General features: G+C 40.1%; 4 protein-coding genes and 2 long non-coding RNA genes across 8 annotated transcripts in view; 2 read left to right on the plus strand and 4 right to left on the minus strand.

Annotated features, from left to right (window-relative positions):
- The window catches only part of LOC124343657 (F-box-like/WD repeat-containing protein TBL1XR1), a 393,640-nt gene that overhangs the window by 321,783 nt on the left and 44,942 nt on the right, over positions 1–26,915 (minus strand). The window lies entirely within an intron of this gene.
- LOC124343835 overlaps positions 1–26,915 on the plus strand; it is a 62,826-nt gene that overhangs the window by 1,710 nt on the left and 34,201 nt on the right. Inside the window, exons 3-11 of the long non-coding RNA XR_006919311.1 lie at positions 640–1,162; positions 1,288–1,632; positions 1,704–1,762; positions 1,829–1,876; positions 1,951–2,271; positions 2,348–2,829; positions 2,896–3,069; positions 3,152–3,371; positions 3,454–3,619. This is a non-coding gene — a long non-coding RNA (uncharacterized LOC124343835). The remainder of the gene's footprint in view (positions 1–639; positions 1,163–1,287; positions 1,633–1,703; positions 1,763–1,828; positions 1,877–1,950; positions 2,272–2,347; positions 2,830–2,895; positions 3,070–3,151; positions 3,372–3,453; positions 3,620–26,915) is intronic.
- Positions 6,322–7,839, plus strand: LOC124343815. Its single transcript, XM_046797305.1, has 5 exons — positions 6,322–6,473; positions 6,601–6,766; positions 7,021–7,076; positions 7,161–7,283; positions 7,348–7,839. The coding sequence occupies exons 1-5, from the start codon at positions 6,470–6,472 to the stop codon at positions 7,383–7,385; spliced, it is 387 nt and encodes a 128-aa protein (XP_046653261.1). The 5' UTR covers positions 6,322–6,469; the 3' UTR covers positions 7,386–7,839.
- LOC124343884 lies at positions 8,526–10,513 on the minus strand. Its single transcript, XR_006919403.1, has 6 exons — positions 10,411–10,513; positions 10,225–10,329; positions 10,034–10,144; positions 9,874–9,974; positions 9,547–9,805; positions 8,526–8,730 (listed from the first exon to the last, which is right to left on the minus strand). It is a non-coding gene; the product is annotated as an uncharacterized LOC124343884 (long non-coding RNA).
- On the minus strand, positions 11,122–23,163 carry LOC124343585 (protein timeless-like). Of its 2 annotated transcripts, XM_046796959.1 has the most exons (18): positions 22,945–23,163; positions 21,358–21,624; positions 21,205–21,263; positions 20,992–21,128; positions 19,730–19,824; positions 19,600–19,661; positions 18,924–19,107; positions 18,564–18,854; positions 15,164–15,313; positions 14,968–15,070; positions 14,659–14,895; positions 14,307–14,592; positions 14,054–14,238; positions 13,213–13,988; positions 12,881–13,142; positions 12,418–12,813; positions 12,171–12,357; positions 11,122–12,098 (listed from the first exon to the last, which is right to left on the minus strand). In XM_046796959.1, the coding sequence occupies exons 4-18, from the start codon at positions 21,089–21,091 to the stop codon at positions 11,819–11,821; spliced, it is 3,594 nt and encodes a 1,197-aa protein (XP_046652915.1). In that variant the 5' UTR covers positions 21,092–21,128; positions 21,205–21,263; positions 21,358–21,624; positions 22,945–23,163; the 3' UTR covers positions 11,122–11,818. The 2 variants fall into 2 exon arrangements, with proteins under 2 accessions (XP_046652915.1, XP_046652916.1); XM_046796960.1 differs by having other exon boundaries at positions 12,899–13,142; positions 20,992–21,263.
- Positions 23,588–26,765, minus strand: LOC124343794 (ras-related protein Rap-2c-like). Its single transcript, XM_046797278.1, has 3 exons — positions 26,061–26,765; positions 25,232–25,993; positions 23,588–24,820 (listed from the first exon to the last, which is right to left on the minus strand). The coding sequence occupies exons 1-2, from the start codon at positions 26,355–26,357 to the stop codon at positions 25,745–25,747; spliced, it is 546 nt and encodes a 181-aa protein (XP_046653234.1). The 5' UTR covers positions 26,358–26,765; the 3' UTR covers positions 23,588–24,820; positions 25,232–25,744.

Raw genomic sequence — 26,915 nt, forward strand, 5'->3', positions numbered from 1 at the left:
CGTGCTTCGCAATAACTAAGCTTACTTAATATTATTAAAACGAAGTTTCATACTCAGAAGAGATGCTAAATATTCGCGCATTGTGCATTTTTTTTTTACATCAACGCATGTGAAAAAAACTTTAGTTAGCTTTAAGCCCTTTAAACAAAGAAACTGTCTGAAAAAAGAATCCTGAAAACTAAAGTGCTGATGATTCAAACTTTCATAGCGTATTACAAACCAGATACAAACTAGCTGATGAAAACCCCGTATCTTCATTTGGCCACTAGATGCTATTACTGACCAGTTTGTTTTCAATTCAAGTGAATCCAGCTTCCTCAATAATTTCTTCCGAAACGTACTTCATAGTCATAGAAAGCACTTTATACAAAGATTGTTAAGGTAGCTTGATATTGCAATTGACGTTTATACTACAGGAACAGGGCTCATTTTTCATAATCGTTAAAAAGTTTATTTATTTCGCCAATCGATTGATTCTTTTCTCACTTCCGGTTTCAAATTAGTTTTCTAGTGTGGTAAATATTAACCTTACGTTAAATAGAACCATATTTTCGAGATCCTCGTCATGTATCCGTTTGATTTCACATGTTGATAGTAAATATCCAGAAATCGTCCCTAATCGTGAATTTTTCTGTACAGCGAAAATCTCGTATTGAACTAAGTCCATTCCGACCCCGAAAATAACGAGGACACATATTGATCACGTTTGAGGTTAGCTCGATAGTTTACTACCTTTCGTTTATTTCTGGTTTAGTCTCGTTCCTAAATTAAAATATTTTGAATTTCGACACTAGATGGCGACGATGTTGTTGTTTTTCTTTTGACACTTATGACGAGCTTATGTCGAAAGTTATGTTTGGAAGCTTCTGTGGTAGTTTTTTTTATACTGATTTTGACGGACTAAATTAAACTTAATCTAAGCAAGGCTGTAACTTAGGTTCAATGTAGCGAGTATTGTAGTTTTATTGTTACAAACGTCTCAGTATTCTACAATTCTCAGATGTGTGTGTATGTGTAGTCTCAAGATGGTGATGGTGTTAACCAAGTAGTGATATATTATCACTTTTATCCATAATAGTTTCCCCCAATAGAAAGTAAGTAAAAATTTCCAACAGTCGATTGAGGTTCTCCTGTACTGCTACATTTGGTGTTGCATAAAAAAGTAATTGAAAGTGGTTTGAAGACATTTTCAGTTAAGAATTTGACAACCTATATTTTCAAAGAATTTAGAGAATTCATCATGATAACATTCTTTTCAATACTTATTCATAATTATTTTCAATTTAGATTCTTCATTTCAAGGCCCCATGAATCTCCCATTTTTAGTTCTTCAATGAGTCTGCTTTTTATTTGGGGAAGTATTGCTTTCAGTCACCTCAATCTTGTTTGATTATATTAGGAGGGTGGTAAGTTTCTTATCCCTACAAAATCGAATAAGCTATTTATTTGTTTGTTACGTTGAGGAACCCATACTCGGCATTCTTTATTTGGGATGCATCAGCGGGGTTGTAAAACAGAATACGTACAATTCCTGTACAGGGAGCGGATTTGACATGTGAAAGCAATAATATAACTTCCTGCCATGGACTTTACGCACAGGTTAAATAATTTAAAAAAAAAACTTGAACCAATGTAAGAGAAGCACACGTAATTACTATAAATTCGAAATCATCATAATTTGCAAATTTTCTATTTATTAAAAGGGCTGTGCTGATCCAATGCACGAAAATTCGTACCTATCCTCTCCCGGAATTTTCACGCAGTAAATATTTTACTTTAGTTATTGGCAGCGTTTGGCAGTTTTAACGTGAATTAATTTTTTTTCCAGGAGGGGCTTTTGAATTCGAAAACACGGGAATAAAAGACTGAACTACCAGTATTTGCGCACACTTGTCTCCGTCGATTTTTCCATGTACAAGGTTTTTAAATTTTATTCTGTTTTCATTTTAGGTTTCAAAAAAATTCTACTGGGTTTAGCCCACCAGACTTTGCATCGAGGTCAGCGTAGCCTGCTTTGCATCTGTTAAGCAACAGCTGTATCCAACAGAATCTAAAAAAAAAAAAACTCACTCGCATTCGATTTGTTACATCCGGTTCCATTTATTTCTATACACAGATGTGCCACCTACGAAAAAAAGATTAAAATGTAATGACTTCTCTAATAAAGACTGGTTCACTTTTGACAGAAAGCCAAACGACGTTTGACGCTCCCGCGAGAAGGTCCAAAAATGAAGTTGGTCAGTATTCTTCGTCTGCTTAGCCATTGCATTGGTAAGAATTATTATCGTACTACTACATTTTTGGATCTAGCCTCATAAAAATCTGGATTTTATGTGTTTATGGGAAGCCCAAACTGTTACGTCTACAACGCCCAAATTAACAACCCTCAAAACAACTAGGACGACTAAATCAACAACGTCCAAATCAACTAGGGCGACTAAATCAACAACGTACAAATCAACAACCCCCAAAACAACTAGGACGACTAAATCAACAACGTCCTAATCAACAACAAAACCAAAAGTAAAAACCACAACCAGCAAGACGACGCTTAAGCAAAGCACTTTAACGACAACCAAAAAGCCTGTTACCACAACTGCTCTGACTGTTAAATCCTATAAAGTTTGCCGTGACACATCTTCAACAGCGACCAGTGGATCCATCCAGCCCTTAGATGGCCTAACACTGGTGGCAACGGGACCACCGAAAACGTGCAGCTTTTCCATTACCGCACCTGCTGATGAACATGTTCAGATGTCTTGTTCGGTCGCTAATCTAACTTTCGTCACAACTTACGCCAAAATTTCCTCATATTCAAGTTCATTGAGCGTAAGATAATTAAACGCAACTTAAGATGTTCGCAGCTGAAATCTCGTTAATGCCATTTACTTTTAGTTTGACGGAATCCTAGACGTTGAACTATCGAACATAATCCTACCAAACAAGGTGTATGCTTCATATAACAATACAATAAAGCGTAAGTAACTTATCGAGTTGTCAACGCATCAGATAACTTTGATTGTAGTTGGACAACATTTCGGGAGCCCACGACAACAACCGATTATAAATGTGATTACTAGATTCATATTGCATTATTTCGCTCAACTTATAATATTGTCCAAGAATTCATAGGATATTTTTTAATTTCCAGGGTGTCGAGATGGTAAGACGATAGCAGCCAATGGATCCATTCAAACTCTGCGTGAACCAATAGGAAATGGTATAATGCCAGTTAGAGTTTGTCCCTTTGTCATCATCAAATGGAAATGAAGTAGAACTACTGCTGAACCGTGTCGTTACCGATGCAGGCTTTCCAATTGATTGTAAATGGACGACGACAGCAGCCAGCGTAACGGTGAAAGACTTCAACTGTAATTTAAATTCGGATTAAGTCTTGCTTGGACTTATTATAGAATCCACTCTGCCTAATACTTTTTAATTGTTTGTATTCAGACTGCGTTCACGTACAATCAACGGCTTCCAACGGTGTCATTACACCATTTACTAATGCGACCGACTCAAACATTTGTTTGTTCTCTACATATTATTGTTCCCCTCTGTCAGCACATTCAGATATCTTGTACGGTCGTCAACCTCACCCCAAGGGAGCTACATTTGGGTAGGTCTGTTGTTGTGTAATGTGTTTTAATTTTAACATTAATATTCGCAAATTTATTTTGGTCAGCTTGGTGGGATCAATGAACTTGAAAGGAGTGGTGTCCCATCACCTGACAAGGTTTACACGTCAACAGGCAATCAAGTAGAGATTATATCGACGTAGGAAAACCAAGAAGATTGGTTTCAATGTAATAAGACGACTTTAACGATCCCAACGACGACTGATTTCAAACGTAATTTCAGACTTATAGCAAAATCATTTTTTAAAAACCGCTTGTCTTAATTTATTCGCGTTGCAAATATGTCGTTTGAGCATGTTTAGTGTGCTTAGATGGAGAGACAACAGAAGATCGCGGGACAATTCAACCATTTAATAGTAGGCATGATGTAACGGAAGGACAAAGTAGTTGTCGCTTTACTATAACTGCACCTTTGAGTAAGCATATTCAAATGACTTGCCTGACTACGACGACTCAAGCCCTGATTATTGGGTTAGTGAATCTAAATGTCTATCTATCTATGTAAACTTTACTGGCAACATTGCAGTGCAATGTTGTTAAACAACATTTGCAGTAACACAAAAACTTTCTTATTATGTTATAGAACCTCTTTGAATTCGTCCCCTCACTCTCGGTTTTCGCTTCACCAATCATCGCCAACGCGACTTACAATTCTACGGTTAAATGAAATGATCTTGCTAGTTCAATCAAAGGATTCATTTTGGTTTAATTGCACTTGGATGTTCGTCTAACCATGTTTGTAACGGTTTTTGAACGAATGAGTCCTTCCCCCAATTATTGGTGGAAAGAATAACGAGTAAAAAGAGGGTGGAGAAATCAATCAACCGCAGATGAATTATGCATAATTATGCCTCGTGCTTATTAGTACTTATTTACTTTATACTGTGCATTTTCCAATTAAATGTTCATCAGTTTTTTTTATGTCCATGGTGCAGGTATTTGCGATTGTAACCACCTTTACTTCTGCATGAATTCATAAACTTATTTTAAAGAGCAAAAGCTTCCAAATTAAGCATATGTTTAACAAAACAACCAATTAAATAATAAGAATGTTCTAGTTAAAAATCAATTTTCTATTTATCAACGAATTATGTTCAAAATGGTTGCTATTTTACCAGTCATTCGTAATTTTAGGATCTGAATTTTTCTAGTTCTGATAAAAAGCCATTTCGTTATTCTCTTTTCAATAACCTTAAGGACAGCGGACATCCGGTAGTATAAAAACACACTTGTTTCATTGCATGGGCTGTACTTGTGCGTGTTTTTATTTATTTTTCATTTACGTACACATGCTTACGGGTTTCAACTCTTCCTATGCCTCTAGATTCATGGACATTTGTTAATTTCTTTTTTAAAACAGTTGTATGAATGTATTCCTCAGATAATGAGCTTATTCTATGATCATAATAATCCTAATTGATTGCTTTCATACACACAGCCGTCGTAAGTTCTTAATTATAAGATGACTGCTGCCCGATCTACCAAGAAGTGCTACCCAGTCATGGTGAAAGGTCTGCGACCAATTCGGAAGACGCCAACAACAAGTCATCATAGAGATCGACAGAAACTAATGCAACAGTGTGAAAGAGTAACGGCTAAGATGGAGACCGTGCCGAGCTATATCTTGCACACATCTTTCCCCTGGAATTGTTCTAATAAGATGACGAGGTATTTAAATCGCACAGAAAAGTTTCGTTTTTTAGTTGTGACAGTAATTGAAGATTTGCTTGAATAGTTGTGCCGAATGCAGTGTTCTGCTCGAGTGGACAGCTATAAATCCTAAGTAGCTGACCAAGCATATTGACTAAAACTCGTTCCGACGGCAAAGTTCGCCCTGGAAGAGTTACGGAATTATCTCCAACTCGTCTACAGATTAAAGAAAAGGCTCTTCTTGACTTCTTATGACCCAACGACACCTTCATCCTTTGCCCTCACTGCTCCCACTCAATTTCCTCGAGAGACAAGTCAAGGTAAACTCAAAAAAGTTTCAATTAATCCACCGGCAAAATAATATGATGGTGAAGTTAATTAATTTTTAATCCAAGAACTTGTTCACTTAGATTCTCCCCATTACTTGCCCCAACCCTTGTTGATCAAGGAATGGGTTCTGAGTGAAGCTCGTCGTAGGGTTGCTTTCCTCCCATAGAAACTGTTGAGCTCCTGAGAGGATCTCTTGAAGAGAAGCCCCAGCATCAAGACCAAGTAGGATCAGCATTCGATATTTTATCATTTATTCTATTTCTCTAAATGTTTGGATTGTAAAAATAAAAATAGGGAATTGAGAGGTGCCGTCGCTTTGGTTTTCGGTCATTTGGTTGGCGTCAGCTGCGCGGTAAAATGCGTCCCTGCAAGACTGACACCAACAGTAAGTACACTCGCATATCCTATGAAGGCTTCAAGTGGTTTTTCTAGTGTTTTCACACATTTGGGTAAATGATTGTTGGGTAAATGGTGCTTGCCACTGATTAACGAATCCAACGAACTTATGGCATTGCTTCTGACCGGGGTACACATGTCACACACAACATGTCGAACGATTAACGACCAGTTACAAGTCGAGGGTCTACACCCTCGAAGTTTACGTAGATCATTACATGAAACGTGTGATGCAGTGGTGTAGAGGTTGGGTGAGAAAGGGACGTGTTTCATAATTATCAAGCAGGTACCACAGCCGCAAGGCTTAAGAGGTGGAGGGATGAAAAAAATTGTATAAAAGGAGAGAGAAAAGGCGAAAGAAATCAGTCGAGTGAGCATCTCCGACACGGCATCAACTGGTGCAGCGCACTATTTGTCACCAACTGCCTTTTTCATCGTGTTACCACTTCGCAATCATGGGTAAATATTCTCCTTTTGTTTTTTTTTTGTTTACTTAGTGTTGTATTAATGTTAATTTTGATGTTTTGTTAATGACATTAGTTATTGAATATTTTGTTTAAGTTTATTGATTGTATTTTTAACTAAGGCGTCGTGCTGCTGTTGGGTGTTGTACCATTGATGGTTGGTTACTGTTCCCCTGGCGAGATATCGGTTCCCTTCATAAAGCAACAACGAAGAAATCAGTCAAGTGATCATCTCCGACACGGCAACAACTGCTTTCTTTGTCGTGTTAAAACAATTCGCAATCATAGGTTAATATTAATTTTTATTTCGAGTTAATTATTTCTCGTTTTTAGTTGTTGATGTGACCAGATATAACTGAAAATTTATTTAATTCTTAGTTAGCTAAGATGTCGTGTCGTGCTACTGTTGGGTGTTGTATCTTTGTTGGCTGGGGCGACCACTGGTGTACCGATGTCTCCTGGGTATGGCGGATACCAAATCGCAACGCGATGTACTGGAGTACTACACGACTACGAATGATGCGTCAGCTTACTACACCGAGGCTCCAAAGTACTACACCACCAAGGCGCCGGAGAACTGCACAACTACATTTCATGGGTAAATATTCTGTTACAGTGAGTAAATATACTGTTGAGTTTTAAATATGCCGATCATTGAATATTTAAATTATATATTGTGTAGTCGTAAAAAAAAGGGAGAAAAGGCGAAAGAACGAGTGGTCATCTCCGACATGGCAACAGCAACTGCAGTGCACTACTTTTCACCAGCTGCATATTTCGTCGTACCACCAGTTTGCATTCATGGGTAAATATTACAATGCCAGTTAATATTGCATATTACTGTTTAAATTATTTTTATCGTCTAATAGAGAATGGTGCGCATTGCTGTTCGGTGTCGTATTGTTGATGGCTGGGTCGACCACTGGTGTACCGATGTCTCGTGGGTATGGTGGATACCAAACCACAACGCCGCAGTCTTACTACTCAACAACAAAATACGTAACAACCGCATACTACACCACTATCCACCAGAGTGTACAACTTACGATGCCTCGAACTACTACACCGAAGCCCCAAAATATAACTCTGCCCCGAGTTGTAACTCGGGGCAGAGTTATATACCACGAAGGGAGCGGAGTACTACACCACCACATATGCTGCCCCAGCCTTTTACACCGAGGCTCCCAAGTACTACACCACAAACTACGCTTCCGCAAGTTGCTACATGGAGGTTCATAAATGCTAGAGCCGAAATTTCCATTTTTTTTTTTTTTATATTTGTCGGTTGTCTTCATGGTCATTGGTCACTGGGAATTAGTTGTTGATCTTAAATGAGAAAATAAAAATTCTAATGCGGGTAATTCTTTTGTAAGACTTTTGGTAGTAACATCAAGCCCGCCATTATTTGAACAATTGCCTATTGTTGTTGGACTTCTTCAAGGCCAGTATCCTGCGCTGTGATTTGTCTGTTAAATATTTTGGAGGTGACTACTGCCTTAGTCGGTCTGCATACGGACGTATTCTTGTGTTTAGACGATGTTAGAAGGTAGGTTACGAAAGAAACTTGTAATTGTTGATTTCGGTTAGTCATATATGAGTAAAAGGCAAGTGGATGAACTTTGTATAAATGAAAGACTTTGAAGTTGATAGGCATATATTGAAACAATTTCTAAGCAAGTCTTGGTATAAATTAGGAAACAACGAACAAAAAACTTATAAAATGAATTGTGTTATATTGTCCCACCTCCACCCACAATTCCACCACAATTTACAGTCACATACATACATACACTTAAGTTAACCCATTGGCTGCCACGCCATACAACCCGTAGGTTGCTCTTTACTACTCTACGCGCCACGTCTGAAGGATCCATGACCAAGGTGGGACTTGCCATTGCTGACAAGTCCGGGCTGACAAGGAGGGGTGCATGGTGCATTGCCTTATTACAGGCGCCTTGCGGCAAGTTTTGGGCTTGGCGACTCTCCGACCCCGCGGCTTTTAAACCACGAAACCGAACAGCGCGGCCCGTGCAGGGGAGAACAAAGGCGTGGCAACCAACGGGTTAACTAACACTTAACACAAACGACATAATACCAACAATACGATGATCCACGTTGATGACGGGTCTCGGTGTCGGTCGCGATTCGACCGAGTTTCGTTCGCACCAGGAGCAGGGGCAACATCCGACGGAGACCGGTGACGACTGTTAAAGATGAGAAAATCCATCTTCTCGACGTCTCCTCTGTATTGCCTGAATAAAGACAAAACAATTCTCATTAAGTGACATGCCAAAAAAAATTACATAATAGTCACATAATACAAATAGGTATATTGATCTGGTTTTTTTGCTCAAAACTTCAAAGGCGCGCTTTAAATTTCTTAAAATCTACCTAACAATATTGAGAACTGTACACATAACAAAGCTCACTTACTAGTCTTTTAAAAAAATTCCGGAAGTATACCGGAAGTAACCACAGCGCCTTAACCATTGAGCTGTCGTCAAATTAAACCACATATTCGTGATCTCCATGAAATTTGGGGTCGATTAGATGTGATTTAAACGAAATCCAAAATTTGGCCAAAATCGAGAATTTTCCTGAACTATAGTTCAGGAAAATTCTCAAAGCCGGAAGTACGAAAACGTACAAAAAAAAACATGAACTTTACCACAAATTGGACGAGGATCACGAATATGTGATTCTTTTGTGCGTCGAATGAATATTAACTGAACTACTGAATGAAATGAGTAAACCAGAAGTAGAAAAAAAAAGCAATTATCGAAAATTTAACAAATGAGCTTTGTTGCTGGAATAGTAATCGTCAGTTATAACTAAATACTTCAACAAAATAACTGTCGATAAATGTTTAAAGAGATGTTCAAAGTAACTGAAACTGACTGTTTTGACAGCTGAAAGTTATCGAAAAGCCATCTAGCGTTAGAAAAAAGAAACGTCTAACACTTTAGTGCGCAAGAAGGTCCTGATTTTGGAAACTATTACACAGATAGATTCTAACGCAACTAGACTATTGGTAGATAACCTACGGAAATAAGTTAATTGTTGGGTACCTGGGCATAATCCCGTGGTGACTGACTGCAGGTGTGTAACAGCGGACGGAAGCGATCATGAAGTGGTCCAGAAACTCGCCAATTCGCCAGTGAAGTAAAACAAATTGTGTTTAGAAAGGAAGCTAGATGAGCGTGCGTCGCGAAGATAAGGATGGCGAAGAATGTTGGTGGAAGCCCCTCATCTGTCATGGACAAGGTCAGCATTGGCACAAGAATCTTCGTGCCAGAACCACACGATTTCATAATGAAACTGCGTGCTCTGTTTAAAAAAAAAAATGTTTTACATTAATGAAAATATAAAAATGAAGGAAAAATATCAATCTTTACCTTATCTAAGAAAACTGAATGTTCATGATGATATAACCGTAAAAATGGAATTCACAGCAACCAACAGCATAACTCCATATTGAGATCATTTCCTGATGATGCTAAAGCACGTGTCATGAAGTATTGAATTAGCGTGGTGATAGGTGGTATTGATGCTTACCTATATCATATGGGTTATGAATTTAGTAAGGCATTTCACTTTCATCAAGCAGATCTGGTACATGAACATACACATGGCAGGTCACTTCACACTCTTCATGTCTCTGAAACTCTAAGTGTGATTGGCACAAGGAAATTATCTTTGTTATTTACAAATTTACACAAATTTACCTATGGGAAATAAAACTCTACCTATCTCTTAGCTGGTTTGCCTTCTAAACCGAAGTAAAAACAGCCATAACAACAGCCATGCTGTTGTAGGGTACGCCATTAAAATTGTGAGATTCAGAAAAGATCCTGTGCGGTTCATGAGCAAGAATACCAATGTTTTACGAAAATCTGAATTGTAATGGTCTGGTAGCAGTAATGGGGAAATACCTTATCTCGATACATTTGTAATCCTCTATGTGTAGGCTTCAAACATGAGTTTTAGGCTTTTGACAGCATGATGATCTAATGGATGAGTGCTAAGTCAACTTGTTGGAATGACTGACAGTATGCATCTAGAATTTGAAGAAATAAGTTGGTATAGTATACAATTAAGGAAACTAGGTAAAGATAAACCTACATTTGATGTGAAAATCACAGGAATATAAGTATAAATTAGCTACAATTTGTTTCGCCCATTTCTTTCGTTTGTTTAACGATGTAAGAATAATATGGGCGACACTGGCGACATCTGGTAATGAGTTTTGAATCCTAAGTTGTTTGCACAGTCACAGCTCAAATTGTCCATCTTCGGACGACAGCCAAAAGTACCTAAGGGCCGGCTATCCCCCGGCGTGCAGTGCTCACGCGTGTTTCTTTTCCAGTGACCGCATTGTCTTAGCAACGAACAACAAAAAGATTATGTTATATATATATAACTACTCATTTCCTACAAAAGAGCCACTAAGATCTTGATTCTTTTATTGCTAGAAAACAAATCAATAATATCGTCTTGAACCATAGTCTACTCTTTTATAGAAATAAAGGGTATTTTATTTATTTCTAAAGATGATTTGCAAAACGGATGAACAGTCCCATCCGAGTGGTTCATGCATAATGCGACAACCAATTTGTTCCAAAAAATGATGCGTAGTCAAAATGTTTCTGATATGACACACGTTTATTCTTTATGATGACTATACATGATTATATTAACACATAATCCGACGAACGATTTGAATAAATGATGGCGTATCAACGAACGTGACGTTTGTCGTTCATCCCTTAATCACAGAGAGAAACAATCAGGTCACTATCGCGTAGGCCACGAAACACTGGTGTCCGCCGTAATGAATATACTGGGATTATATATGTTATCTACTTGCGTGTGGCTTAAAGTTTGTCCATCATGAAATATTACTTAAATCTTTTAAAATATGGGATAAATCACAATGGCCTGCAACATGCTCAAACCTTAACTCGTCGAACATTGACGTGTAGATATAATATTTGACACAGCAATAAAATTCTTAAGCAAGTGGAGGGTTTTTCCAAATACTGTTCTACTCTAGATTGAGGTCCGTTACCAACCAAAAAAGAAAACTCAAAAATAAAAGACTGTTAAAAAATAAAGTGAACGGTAAAAAAAGTAAAAACTGAAATCATCAAATCAAATAATGAACTGAGCTGTCATAAAAGTTATCGTTGAATTGTTCAAAGAACGAAAATAATAAACGGACGTTGAAACGTTGAACTGCAGTTTGATCAAACTTTGTTCGATCAAATAGAATTCAATACCAAAACTTAATTGTTTCTAAGGAAAACTGGATAGATGAATGAGGAAAGACATTTAATTTAATTAAACATCCCGGCCATCACGGGACAAGGAAATTTCACTTCCAATCGCTGCCATTTCTTCATTGCTACTAGAGTCTCCACCTCCACCTGTGTTCATTTGCATCGCTGCCCAGTCAGGACGGACTTCTTCCATGGAAACAGATTCGTTTGACGAAACTGGTTCACCTTCTGTCATATTGCCCATTCCACTACCGGTACACGCATTTAATACGGCATCTTCCATTTCTTCGTCATCGCTCGAGTCCGTTTTGTGGACTTCCAACGAACTAGTCGTGCTGATGCTGTTAAAAAAATTGAATACGACCAATTATAAATAAATCCAGTCTGAAGCAATAAATTATTCTCTAAAGTACCTATCGAGCGGTCGATGACTGTGATTACTGATGCTGTGGCTACTATTGTGTCCGTGACTTGTGATTTCTGCTGATCGGAACAAAGATCCTGATTGTTCAACCCAATGCAGCCAATGATGGGGGACCGCCGACAGCGATGTGGACGGCCCCGGACCCAAATAAGGTTGCCAAGTCAGTGGTAGGGATCCTATTTAACAATGAACAGTTCAGATAAAATAATTGTTTTCTTCAAAGTCATCAAACTGACCATCTGCAGGCATCTCTGCGAGCGAGCTGGGAATGGGTAACTCGACTTTGCTGACGAGTGACAAATCGAAATCGACTTTCTGCTGATCGATGGGGCCAAACGAGAGAGCGACGCTGTATATAGTATCCGTAGACCATTCCGGGGGGATACGAGGATATAGTCCGGCATGAGGGATGGGCGGAAGAAGGCCCAAGCGATGAAGCAGGAAGAGGAAGAGATCCGAGCGCAGGGCAGATGCTTCGACTTCCGTCCATGGAATGATCGGACATGACACCTTCATTTTGCGACTGAGACTGGCGATCGGATTACGGAATTCTTGGCCATTGTAGGTGCCCAAACGAGCAGAGCAGGAAACCAATAAGGAAGACTGAATCCAGTCGAGCTGTTTTTGGAATCCTAAACGTTCAACGAGAGAAACGTAAAAAAGATGGTTTCAGTATTCAAATTAATTGGCAAAACAAACCAGAATCCATAAGCTGACCCCTGAGTGATTCAATATCGGTGCGAGGAGCATCGAAAAATGGATCATCGTCTCCTGCTGGAGATGCCTGAGCGTCAAACTGTTGTTGGGCTTCAGTGTCGGTAGCTGGCGAACCACCCATTTGATCCGGCGATCCACTCACGCTCCTCTGTGGTGACCCAACATCGTAACAGCCGCCGGTCTGAAAATTGCGCAAAAATTTCTGCACAACATATTCGATAAGGTCGTCCCAATCGTCACACATCTAAAAGTCAGAAACAAAAAAATTCAGGTTAGCATCGAACCAAAATAATTGAACAATTGTAAACGCTTACATTGAATTCTTCCTCCCAGATTTTGCTGAAGGAACGCAAAATAACCGGTTCGCACAAGAGATCAGCTCGTCCAAGATCAGCTCCGATATGATGCAATACAGTCAGAATGCAGTCGTTGACAAAAGGGCCGTTGGTTTTGAAATCCTCGAGGGCGGTTCCGTATCGAGTGAGTATCGTCTTGGAGCAGAATTGATGCAAATGATCCCGCAAATCAAAGCTCGGCCCGTACGTCGACTGCTGGGCGGCTCGCTCGAGCGTCAGCAAAAGGACGTGATTGGCTGTGATGACGTCACGGAGATAACGACGACTCTGAATAATTGGATTGAAATGACGAAGTTGGAGCAGGAAAAGTTGACGGAGATCACGTATCGCCGGCAGGTAACCACGTAGCTGACAAATTCGTTCTTCGTAGCCTTGGGACGATCCATTCCCAGCGGCATTCTGTGAACTGCCAAGACGCGAATACGTTTCCAACGCTTGAAGATATTCGCGAATAGCGGTGACGCCCAGATGTAGGCGCCTCAGACAAGGTTTCAGGTCGATTGAAGGCCGCAATGAATTCATTTCGAATTCCTCCGTCTCCCGGACAGCCTCCCAAGTCAGGTAGCATAAAAGATCAATAGTGAAGACATCTTTAAAGTGTTCCATATCCAACTCCAGTTGGGACGCAAAGCGTAGGAAGTAGGTTATGAGCCAGAGAAAGTGCGATTTGTCCAATGGAAGGTCGTCCTGTTGCAGCAGTTGCTGGTGCAGTTCGCCCACCAATGCGTTGTAACCTGTCGAAATAATAGCAGACGATGAGGATATTGCTTGACATATAATTAACAAATGTCTCTCTCACCGTTGAGGAGAAAGTCAACGGTGAATTCTTTCAAAAGTTGTGAAATGTCTTCCTCGGTCGGAGTGTACTGAACGGCCTTCATCTTGATGTGACCCATCGTTCGACTGCGTTTACTCAATTTCTTTCTGCGCTGTTCCTTCTCTGGAGGCTGAACTTTTCCCGTTTTGTGAGTAACTTTATTACTTCTAGAGAAAGAAGAAAAATGTTAGATTCTTCAAACATTTTATCTTCATTTCATATATATTTCAACTACCTTTTATTGTTTGTATCCTCCGTTTGCTGGAGAGTTACAGTCGGCGTTCCACTAAAACTAGTTGAAAGAATTTCTTCCTTAATTATGACGGGAGTTTGAATTGTAGTCGGAATAACGGTTTCATTTCTTCGTTCAGAATTCTGAGAGTTGCCGTGACAACGTCGCTTGGAAGATTTTTCTTTGTGATCATCAGAATCCTTGGCGTGATGACTGGGATGTTGATTTCCAGAATTCTCCGAGTGGAAGCCACTGGATACGCTGTGCTGACTGGACCGTCGCGATTTGTCTATAGGTCACCACTCAAGTTAATAATCATCCCAATAAGAATTCAATAACTACTGATGATTCGTACCCGACTGGCTACTGTATTGAGAAGGAGCAGTGCTGGATGTGCTAGCAGTGTCTCCTCCCGGTGCTCCAGAAACGGTCGAAAATTTGTGACCTTTACTACGACTTGACTTTCCAGTAGCCACTTGAGTCGTTGCTCCTGGCGACGTAGTGGAAGCAGTATTTGTTACAACCGCCTTCTTTTCAATTGTCGTCATAGTTTCTGTTTGTGATTCGTTTTGATTTGCCTCGGAGTTTTCATCTGTCGGCACGAGGTTGAACGTTACGAAAAGCTGCTCAAAAACAAGTTAAGATGCAATTCAATCATCTCTACCTTGAGGAGCTAGAGCGGAAGCTTTCCTCTGCGCCGAGTCGGACGAATCGGATGTCGGATCGGAGGAAGAAGTCAGGATCTGGGGGCTGTTGCACGGGCCGATCTGTAACGAAATCAATAAATATCGGATGTAAACAAGGCTTCTAATTAATTCGGCAACCGGATTTCGTTTCTTTTTGCCGCTGCTGTCACTTACGGGAGGCGATGTGTTGCTTTCGTCATCGTCTTCGGATGATTCGGACGTGGTAGGATTGATCCACGTGCCCAGCAATTTCTGCATGTTCTCCACGTGCTGATCTTTGTAGAAGAGAGCGATAAGCTGCACGATCGTCACCACCCACTCGTTCTAAAGCGTTTAAAAATAGTACATTTTAAGCAAAAGACGTTTTAATATCAGCCAGAAATAACCCCAAGTCCTCAAAAATAGTCAAATGACGGACGTCACTAGTTCTTTTTATACAAACAACGGCCAGCGAGTTCGAAACTAGAGCCCCTTTTTGGCAACAAACTAAGGAAAATCGAGGAAAACAAGTATCCTTGACAACGACGCTCATTCATCTGTGAGCATCGCTCTAATATGTTGCTCTTTTGATAAATGCCGTTTTGTTACCGTCTCATTGCATATCGACCCGGATAGAAAAAAGGTGTAATTCTAGAAGAAGTTGGACGTCATCCGGCTCTCTTGGCAACAGTTCGGAGAGTCTGAGAACCTTACAAGTCATAGCATATCGACGGATGTATATGTTTTGCGATGTTTTGCGCCCACGGAGTATCAAAAGTATGGCTCAGCTTACACACATCAGTCAACCTCAAAGGACGGAAATACTAAACCTTTCTGATGACAAGACACGAGCGAGTTTAAGTAAGGTTGTTGATAAGCTCTCGTTTGCAACGTATTGATCCATCTTGTTGTTGGTGAACCGAAACGGTGGGAAACTTCCAGAACCGAAGGCTCTGATCTCCACAATCTCCATACATCTTTTATTCATCTTTACTGCTGAGCGTGAAAATTAAGCTGTTTACTTGCCCAGTTCACAGAATTCACGTCTAGATTTAGACATCGTTTGGGCGTTATTGTCGTACGTGGGAAATAAACTTGGTCTCTACCATTTCTACTGGAGTTTTGCTCCCTTCGTTGCGTAACTCCAAGTACACAAAGCGAAGACTTATTTATGGCACTCTATTTCGCTAGCTTGAAAATATATATCAATCCACCCCTGTGCATTTGAGTAGATAGCTCAGAAAATAGTAACACGTTGACAAAAAATATAAAGCAATATCAAAGAGTGGGGTTCGGGGGTGGAAGAACGTCATTTCTCCAAGTCCGAATATAGAATTCAATCAGACGTGCACTCGTGACTTGTGGAACCCATTGAAAACCTGTTCAATCACGACCGAGCGGTAACCAAGGATCAATAAGAAGGATTTATAACCTTAGAAATGAGCGATCGACGTCATCAGTTGGTATTATTCCAGATTTAAAAGAAGAAGAAGATGAAAGAAAGAAAAACAACATTCGCTGGAGGATTTCTATTTCTCGCGAGCTGACGGGATGGAAGAGAGAGAACTGGCAAACAACATTAACAACAACATCTCTTTCGGCACGCGGCGACTGGCTCTCATCCGCCGCGTGCCCAAAGCTCCCAGACATCAGCCATTTCTCCCTGGTAAGGTAAGGGGGGAAAAAATCGATCGGTTTCCTGGAAAAGAGATCGTTCGCCGTTGGCAAACAAGGCATTTGCTCTCCTAGGTGTACTCACCATCATGGAGTGATCACGTGGTGCATCCGCACACCCAAGGCAAATCTCAATACCGGTAAAAAATATTTAAAAAAAACTCTGAAGCTCGAAACTTGTTCGCAGAATATCTGTAACTTTCGTGAACTTTCCTTTCATCATTAGTAATAAATCAATAGCGGTATGAACAAAAGAAGGTAAGGTTAAACACTGCAAGCGGTATAGGTATAATTAACCCAATATGAAAATCGATTCTAAAAGGAATTCGGGAACTGTAAACAATTGACTTTGACTACCTGGGAAATTTCGTTTCGGAAAATCGTGATTGAATTATTGCTACTATTGTTTAAAGAAGTTAAAAGCTTCCCAATTTCACTTTCGTGACTCGATAAATTGTGTTTGTTATGTCTGTTATGTAAACGTTCAACAAATCCTTCGTTATCAAATTCCAAAATAGTTTCCGCCGGTCAATTTAATCTCCTACAGTGAACTTTAGAGGCTAAACGAGCTAAGCGAGTGTTTACAATCTACAAGAGCTATGACGTACACACACAAAATTAGATAAATAGTATAACAAAAAACAAGAAATTTCGATGGCCAAAAGGAAATATAAACAATAACAACGTTAACGAATTTCTTTTACGGAACGCGCTGTCGTAGCGCTCACGCTACTACTGGGCGGCCAAAATGTTTTTAAGGTCAAGAGAAGGACATGATAAATAAACAGATTAAGGATAGCGCCGCCGCCGACGACAACATCAACAAGACGAGATGGAAAATTGATCGCTCGACGGCCCAGTGATCGCATTAATGCGCAGAAGAAATCAAATCTTTTGCTCCCAATCCATTCGAAAAACGTACTGAAACCGATTCGATTGCTTGCATATCTGTTCTCAATCGTAAAATAGTGAGATCTAGGGTAATGTTTTTATAAAGGGACACAACAATGCCATCAGTTCATAAGAGACTTTAGGGCTTTCCGGACAGCTATGTGCTGTCTATCAATCAATAATAACTAACATCTTCATGAAGCCATGAATCACAATTTCGAATTTCATGAAGATGGATAGTAGCGGAAAGGGAAAAACCATGTGGGTCGATAGATAGCGTTCCCGTGACTATCCAAAACGAAGGATCAATAGACAATTCGATAAATCAAGAGAAAATGGATTCGATTTCCTGGTCTGCTTGGTGGAATATGGATCATGCATTATGAAGAAAAAGTCTTCGTGTTGCAACCATTGTATGATCCAAAATTCAAAAGTCATCACAGTAATAATTGATGTTAAAAAAATAAGCCCCCCACTAACGAGAAAAGACATCATTAATTCCGACTGTTGCATTCGAAACAGCCATAAATTCATTAAAACTTTAGTTTTTCTCCCTGACAGCTATAGAAAAAGTTTCGGCATAAATAACGAAGGCTCAGTCAACATCAAGGAGCGTGCAGTAAGTTTATCCAGTACCGAATCGACCTGTAGAGCTCTCCTCCTTTTCGCCGTGAGCTGTCCTCTTTTTTCTTTTCTATCTTACGTTCAATGTTTAAAGAAGCGCTGAGTCCCCGTCTGTTGTCAAGCAGGCTACTGCGTCGCGCTGTCTACCAACTTTCCCACTTCGCCAGGGCCCCCTTCAAGCATGAGTGCATTATGCACTCACACGATAATGGACTAACGTTTCCAGGGGGCTCTGGCAAATCAAACCATTTTTCTCGCTTCAAATTTTCCAGTAAAGAACCGTAAAAAGATATAAAAGTGTGCCATCTTTTGCCTTAAAGCTGATGCGAAAGACGCATCGGTCCGTGTTATGAACAATTCCTGACAACCAGCCTATAGCTTGCTGACGTATATGATCGATGCTTACCTTCTGAGAAGAGGCCAACAAGTTGATGAGAAGTCGATCGAGTCCTTGCGAAAAAAGGTTCCACAATAGGCGATTCTGCTGTGAACAGTCGGCTGTAAAACCGTGGCTGTGAGAGTGCGGGCCGAGATACGGCGTCTGCGAATTGTTGGAGCCCGGTTGAGCCGAAGCTATTGCAGCTTCATTATCGCCGACCTCAGTCATGTTTGGGGGTCGTTCGGGAGCGTGAAGGATGTTCCGAATGAGAAGCAGCGAGTGATTTACCGACTCGCTGTCGTCACTCGACAACGGTTGCTAAGAGAGAGAGAGAAAACTTCGTTAGTCGCCAGTAACAGGTGTCGGAGTTCTAGAAAAGAAAATTACCTTCTCTAAAAGACGATGAAGATGATCGATAACGGCTCGAGTGGCCCTGGGATCAAGGAAAGCTTCTTTAGCATTGTAAAGAAGTTGGGTTAGCTCGTGAACGATGTGCTGGGAAGTCGGGCTCTGGTTGGAAGTATCCACGCAGACGAGACATTCGACGGGGACCGTTAGACCAACCAACAACCTAAGAAAACGTGAGTAAAACCAAGAAAATCAATTACAAGTTCATGTTACCTGCTGCTGGTAAGTAACAACAACAACACGGTAATAGAGCAGCCACTCCTTTCTATAGAGAGTGCTGTTCGCTACCATCCGTCTTGGCGAAAGCAGAAAGGAGAGACATGAAAGGCTGAAAGCCAGCCAAAACATCGTTCTAGACTTTTAGTAGAAAGACCAGTTGATTGAAAAGGAGCTACTACCACGGGTGACTGTCAATGTCTTTGGCAACTATAAAACATTGTGTACTTGGGAAACCAGCTCATTCTCTTTTAAAGCAGAATCTTTTGAACCGATTCATCACCAACGAGGAAATTGGCAAATTGCAAGGAAAATTCAATTTCAAAGCCTCCCGTTGTCAGCCAGTTTTAATTACTTTTGTTCGGTCTCTTATTTCGCATGCTTTAGAGCTCTTTGTTTAATCATCGCGAAACATCGTCTATATAGTTCATTTCCTTACTTGATTGTAGAACAAAAGACGCTGGGTTGATCCTTACTGTTGATCAGGATAGGGATCAGATCCTGGTGGAAATCAAAATTATTCATTAAAATGGGTCATTTCGCTATCGATAGTGCTAATCTTCATTTACCTTATTTAGAATGTCCATGAAGCCGAGGGCACACCGAAGTGGACGAGTAGTTGGGTCTTCGCAGTTGAGTTTTTCAACAATTTCCTCAAGGTGAACTGGTGGCACGTGAAGCAGAAACAAGTGTTAGGTATAATAAAGTCTCATCCGCACAAAACCGGAGTTCTCGAGGCAACGATCACTCGATATCGATAAAAAGGGAGAAGAACTTAAAAACGAGAAGAATGTTTCGAACTAAAAGAGTTTTAAATTTCGATTTCAATGTTTGATCAGCCGAGGGAAACTGGCTAATCGCCGATAATTAATCAAAGATCTTCCTTTAACCAAGACAGCAGCACCAGTAAAATCGAAAAAAATTGCACGCATCTTTTTGAGCGATTTGGGGAGATATCTTTGAAGATTTTCTGGCAAAAAATTCGAGTGAGATTGTGTTGCAAAGATTTGGTATATCCGAAAGCGTAACCACTGGTCTGGAGGTAGATCACGGATCGACTGACGGCCAGAGAGGCGGTGGTCCTGGGTAGCTATGGTAGCAATCACACCCTTGACGCAGTCGTACCGAATCGGGGATACAGAATCCAAGGAAAAGTAATAAATTGGTCCTTCTACTTTCTTTAAAGCCCTGCCCCATTCTTTTAGAATGTTTTTGTGGGTGTTAGCAAAACACCACCACGTGGTAGCTGAAAAATTGCGCAACAAAATTAGTCAAAGACGAAACACGATTATCTTTTTAAAACAACAAGAGAGTCCAGTCTTCCCTACGAGGCAAAGAGTCGATAAACATCTACAAGGGTCATTGAATTGGAAAGAACGAATCTAGAATCCAGTTTTTTTCTCTCGAAAATGCGTAATGGTCTAGCTTGACTGCTGTTCTGAATGTCCTTATACGAGTAATGGGAGTGGACAATCATAACGCTGCGGACGTGACAGGAAGCATCTAACCAAGCCGTATTCTCATGTAATCGTTTAAGTTGGACAAATATTATTTATTGACATTGAAGAAGGTGGAAGGTCAACCTAACAACGATTGCTGCGTTTTACTTTAAGAGATGATTTCTTTCAGCTGACATAACCAATAGATAAAAAGGTCATTAAAGTTTGATTTTGATCTAAAAATGAAACTTTCTTTGAGACTAGGACAAGGTAAAAGTTGGGATTTATGTAAACAATGACTCACTGACAATACTGATTTTACAGTGAAAGTAAGAAATCAGAAAAGACCTTAATGAGGTAAATAATGAAATTGTTAGAAAAGTTGTACTCACGCAAACAATCATCACTGATGTAATATTTGTTATTGTGGAGAATTCCTAATGGAATGAGAGACAAAGATGGGATACCACCACTCAATTTCAGCCAATCCATGCTAAGTTGGGTATCAATCAGTCAAGTACTGATGAAGCTGTTTCAAATAGCAATCAGCTTTATTTAACCGCCAGGTATTTGCTTTGAAAGATGAGTAGACTTTTGAGTCCTACCAGAATTTCATCCATAAGTGTGCCAGGGGAAGGTAGCAATGGTGGACAGAGCAAAAACCCTGAACAAGGATCGATAACACGAAAATATTTAGTGACCTTACATAATGGAGGTAGTACAGTCGACAGCAGTGTTATTGAAAATCAATGGCTTACCTTTCGATTGGCGTGGTACTAAATAATTAAAGATGTCTGATCAAGAAGATTGAAAGCTGTCCCAAAACGCTCCTGCTGTGTATGGCGAGTCCCAATGGTGCTGTGTAATCCTATCTATCTTCTGTGACGATTTCAATAGCAAGAGCTGAACTTTTTGGCTTCTTGTTGATTTCCCTACCCTTCGCTTATTTGACTATCTCAACTTCGACTACTCACTCACCGTCGTGGCTAAAATGAAGCCCCTTCTTTCAAGGAATTTTCTAGGAACTGTAAAAAAGAAAAGAATTTTAATTTGTCAAAAGTATTTTAAAAAATCAGGTTCTACTATTACGATTGATAAGGATAGTTTAACATCATTTCCTCGTCCACATGTTGTTTTAATATTGACCGATAAATTGGCTACATTTACGTTTTACAAAGAACAGAGATGAATCATTTCCTCTTCAATTTTTCATTTCCTTGTTTCAATTACACCTTGCCGCTGCCGAATCGCAAAGACATCGGAAGGAAAAGTGCCGTGCGTCATCAATCAAAATCTCATATAAATGTTAATTTGTAAATTATTTTACTATTCCAATACATCCAAGAAGAGCCAATATATTCATGCGAAATATTGAAAGTAACGGGAAAAAACGGTAGGATAAGATATATCCACACGCGCAGCGAGGTTGGCTGGGTGAGAATTGTCGATCAATAATGTCATACTAGCAGTAGTAGGGCGAGCTTTCCCCTGGTAAAAGGGAAGCCACGTGAATCGACATCACATGTTGTTCACAATCTGTCCTTCTCTAACCAAAACCAGCCAGGCTTTATATTTTCTTTGTTATTTCACAAGGTCCCTTTTCCAAAGGTGGGTCACCATATCTTTTCCAACACAATCCAACCTAATAAACTATACGCAAATGACCACCACTCGGATGTGAATTTTTCTTCAAGACATCTGTGTGCAAAAGGGGTGCGGCATCATCTGCCAATGATTAGAAGGACTCGCTAATGGAACATCAGGCCTATAGGGTAAGTAGAGACGTCTGGGACCGGGGGTTTTTTCTATTGGTAGAAGGGTCGCTGATAAACAGACAAAGGACGACTTAAAAATTGAAACCGGGGCAATAATATTTGCCGATTGTAAAAATAAAAAAGAAACATCACCTCCGGTGGAATACGTACTCTTAATGAAGCCTTGCTGATTTCTTATCTCTTTACCATTTCAAGTGGAATGTATACGACAATGAAAGGTTTAAAAAACCGCGTTCTCTCTATAACTTTCTCTACTGCTCTATCTCAACAATCGAAAACTGTGCACATGGGCGACTTTTAATTACTGAATATTAGTCTGAAAAATTGGATGAAACGGGCCGGCCGCCCGTCTATTTTAGTGCGCAATAATACCCGTGGATAAGTATCCTTTGGCACTGTGCAGTAAAGAGCGTCACGTGTCACCGCCGCATGATGTTGGCCTCTCTCTCTCTCTCCAATGTAACGTTAATTATTTCACGAATCTATAGTCTATGCACTTATTCAGCAGAAACCACCAACCAGCAGATGACATTATTAGCAAAAGTTTAACTTTGAGTGCCATATACTCACTTGACATTCACGAAGCGACTGCAATTTTATCAATCTCCACTTAGGCTTGATTGGCGAAAGAAGTAGACACTTGTAAGTTTCGTCTAGAAGTTTCATCGAACATTGTCCCGCAAGGTGACAGTTATGTATCAAGCTCAACGTCTGAATTTGGCTATCGATGCCGGGAGCGCAATATACTCGACAACTCTTTTTTGGGGTTAACCGAATTATACCAAAAACTTTCGTCTGTTACAGAAATGCTCGGGATTGTAGGAAAAAAAAAAAAACAATTCCACGAAATACGAACGAATTTAAAAGCGGCAAATTTATCCCGAAAAATGGCGACGCCTTCACTTGTTCCTACGCTCGACTGAAACTGTACTCGCGCGTCACTCCAAATTAGTCGTGATCGAAAGGACCTCCAAATAAAACGAATAATCGATACATCCATCATCACGATTTTATTTTGTTTCGGAGAAAAGAAAAAGATCACCTAGAGCAATCTTTAATGTCGGCCTCTTTGATACGCTCCCGTTCCCTACTGTTCCAGTTGTTATATAATAAAAACGAACCGACGCCTATTATTTCCATGTCACGCTCTCGCGGGTCATTCCGAATAATCGAAAAGAAATCTGAGTCACAAAAACACAAGGTTTAGAATATATACAAGGAAAAATACTCGATAGTGTATTTGCGAATGGATATGAAAAATTACCAACTCTGACAAGAGTATTGTAAATTATTATTATTTGTTTGCTGTCTATTTCACTCGTTTCATATATTTAAAAAAATCAGATGGGAAACTGATTGAAGGAGGAGAACTACAGTAGTACACAGGAGAAAAAGGGCATAAGTTTGGTATTTTTTTTTTCAAGGGTGTTATATAAATGAAGGCATCTGTTTTTTTCCGACCGAAATATGAAAATTCTTAATTTTTTTTTCCTTTTTTGCTCTGTCTTTTGCTATGCTATGCGTTTTTAATCGTATTTTTTTTTTGTGTTTTTTTTTAATTATTATTATTCTTATTTTTTTTCTTTCCATCAATCTGCCAGAATTTCGCCCGGGAGTTTGTTTTTTTCCGATAGAAAGTCTTTGCCAACACACACACACACACGCAATCGCAATCACGAGAAACCAGAAAAAATTTATAATAATAATAATAATAATAATAAAGAAATTGGTATAAGAGAGAAAAGAAAAGTGAGAGAAAAGATATTTTGATGCTCTGTCTCTCTCTTTTCCATCTCTCTCTCTAACCAATCATGAAACAATTTTTCGTCGTGGTCTCTTGCAATGATAAGAAAAATCTTCAATTTTGTTTTAAATGGGGGAAGAGGACAGCAGGTCGTACATGATGACGAAACGAGTTGGAAAAAATACGTTCACACATACACCAAAAAGGGGTTATCACATGATCATATAAGACCTGGCATTGCGAACAGGAGGAGGAAAAAAAAAGGACAGCACGTCATCGGCTCTAAGACATTTCGAAGATGTGTGTAAACAAATTTGCTGATAATGGGGAGGAGGAGAGAAGAATGAAAAGAAGGAAAATAGATGAGCGTGACAGGGCAAGACTTGGGGGGGGGGTTTCTTTTTGCTTTCCCTTGAATCGGATTGCATCCAAATAAAAAATGACTTATATAATATGAATTCACGCAATCCGGGGGTCTTGATGAAATGTAAACTGCAAATTGGAAACGGACAATAAAAGGGAGATTTTAAAAAAGAACAAAGAATCCATTTTGTTGTTGTTTGTTTTTTTCCAAGGAAAAAGTCTGGGAGAGGAGGAAGTTTCTGGTCCACTAGCATACACATCGTTGGCACTTGAGTCTCGACTGTTTGAAGAGTAGGACGAAAAAAAAAAAGGTTCGCATGCCGGACCGCGCGCAAAAATCTGAAAATCATCAAAAAATGAGAATAAACATTAATTAAAAGTGACAAGTAAAAGAGAGATGTTGGCAGCCTTTCAAGACGCATTTTCTTAACCAAGACACTATGGGGGAAAAGACCAAATGGGAATCATTCCAATTTAGCTTCATTCCTAGCCGGATTGTACCAGGCAGAAAGGAAAGGGGGGAGTGTGGGGGGGGAGTTCAGACTTTGGAATGAGAACAAAAGGTGTCGATTTATCTCTCGATCACCAGAAAGGACGATAAAACGAAAAAGGGCTGAAAGACTGTAAAACTCAGGCGCGGTTTGCTTTTTCACTGTTGCCTATCAGATGTTTGAAAGGCTACCTTATCGCTTCCTGTGTTAAAAAACTAAAATTGGGAAAGACTAACAAAAAAAAAAGAGAAAAACTCACCAGCCGATATATCGGAAACCAACAGATCCAGACATGAAGCCCCTCCACGTTCGAGGAAGTGACGAATAATAATAATTTTTTTTTTTTAAAGGAAACAAATAAACAAAAAGAAGAAGAAGGAAAAAAGGAAAAAACTGAATGTACACAGCAAAACGGACAGCCCGGTCACGGATGAATATTTTTCTACTAGACTCTTTTTTTGATATGAAATGCCATTTCTTCAACGTGACACACACGGGGGCCCCCGTGATGATGATGATAAGTTCTAACTCGTCGGTTTTTCTCTCTGGCCGAGCACACGCATTTTTTTTTCTTCTTCTTCTTTCCCCCAATTTTTGTTCGTTGAAGGGGCCGCGCCCCCCGTCACATAGTTCCAACAGGCATTCACGCACACACACACACACACACGCCACAAATGATGAAACGCAGCTAAGATGAAGGGAGCACACGATGATGGAAGAATATATGAAGTTGTTTCGCCGGGGACGTATCAGACTCTTCTCTCTATGTTTCTCAGAGAAGATTGCAACAGCAATAGGGACGCTTTTCTTTGGCTGGATTGCAGTTCATTTCGCGAACGATTTCGGCAAAAACTTCGTTGACGTTCATCTTGTTCCTGGCAGAAGCTTCAATGAAAGGGCAATTCCAAGCCTGGGCCAGAGCCAGGCCCTCCATGGTGGCTACTTCTCGCTGATGCTCCAGGTCAACTTTGTTCCCAACCAGCAACAATGGCACACGGTCTGTGCCCTTGACACGGGTAATCTGAAAAGGAGAGTCAAGAGTTGTGTTAGCCACTTCAATTCGATTAAGAGCAAATCTAAGTACGTACTTGTTCACGCATGGTCTTGATGTCTTGAAAGGTTTGGTGATTAGTTATCGAGTAGACAATAACAAACCCCTGCCCGTTCCTGATGTAGAGATCTCTCATGGAAGCAAACTGCTCGGTTCCAGCAGTGTCGAGAATCTCCAGTACAGAAGGTGAACCGTCAACCTCAATCTCTTTGCGGTAGAAATCCTCAATGGTTGGGTCGTATTTCTCCATGAAGCAGCCTGTCACAAATTGGACAGTGAGGGCACTTTTACCCACACCCCCAGATCCCAAGACAACAACTTTAAACTCCCTCATTTTCTGATTCTTGGCAGACTCCCAGAGATAATGAAATCACGATGAACAAAGAGTGCAGTCAAAGACTCGTCGGGCAACAGGCTGACACGTACTGATCCCGAAGAGATGCTGATGAATAATAAACACACACACAGCCAACACACAGAGCTTTATAACCAAATCAAAATCTGACAGAAGCTTTTTTGAGAGGGGGGGGAGAACTTGTTGTATAAACAATAAAGTTTCTTGTTGTTTGATTGAATATTTAGTTTTGTATCACAGGGGATAGCTACTTGACGAGCTTGTAAATGTTTTCAACCGACTGACGAAACTGCTGCACTAAAGAAACTCGAAAACTCAGAAACTCGGAACGACAAATGGTCTCCCCTTGAGGCGTGCAGACTACCAAGTGGGAACCGATAGGAAAAAAAACTCTATACCCCACCCCTCGGTGCGGGGGGGGGGGGGAGGGGATGGGTTTTATGCCGTGACGTCACAGCAACGCCGCTTTAATCAAATCTTGTCGTTATTTTGACATTGCAATTGCAACTATTTCATCATTTCAAGAAGCATACGCAA

This window comes from Daphnia pulicaria, chromosome 6, assembly GCF_021234035.1.
Source record: "Daphnia pulicaria isolate SC F1-1A chromosome 6, SC_F0-13Bv2, whole genome shotgun sequence".
Lineage (NCBI taxonomy): Eukaryota > Metazoa > Arthropoda > Branchiopoda > Diplostraca > Daphniidae > Daphnia > Daphnia pulicaria.

Coding starts and splice junctions, on each gene's coding strand:
- LOC124343815 (XM_046797305.1), top strand. Junction 7,077..7,160: donor TGCACAACTACATTTCATGG/GTAAATATTCTG, acceptor TATATTGTGTAG/TCGTAAAAAAAAGGGAGAAA. Junction 7,284..7,347: donor CCACCAGTTTGCATTCATGG/GTAAATATTACA, acceptor ATCGTCTAATAG/AGAATGGTGCGCATTGCTGT.
- LOC124343585 (XM_046796959.1), bottom strand. CDS start 21,091: ATGGATTGGCTGAAATTGAGTGGTGGTATCCCATCTTTGTCTCTCATT. Junction 19,662..19,729: donor TCATGGACATTCTAAATAAG/GTAAATGAAGAT, acceptor GATTTCCACCAG/GATCTGATCCCTATCCTGAT. Junction 14,896..14,967: donor TTCCGCTCTAGCTCCTCAAG/GTAGAGATGATT, acceptor TCGTGCCGACAG/ATGAAAACTCCGAGGCAAAT.
- LOC124343794 (XM_046797278.1), bottom strand. CDS start 26,357: ATGAGGGAGTTTAAAGTTGTTGTCTTGGGATCTGGGGGTGTGGGTAAA. Junction 25,994..26,060: donor TCAAGACCATGCGTGAACAA/GTACGTACTTAG, acceptor TCTCCTTTTCAG/ATTACCCGTGTCAAGGGCAC.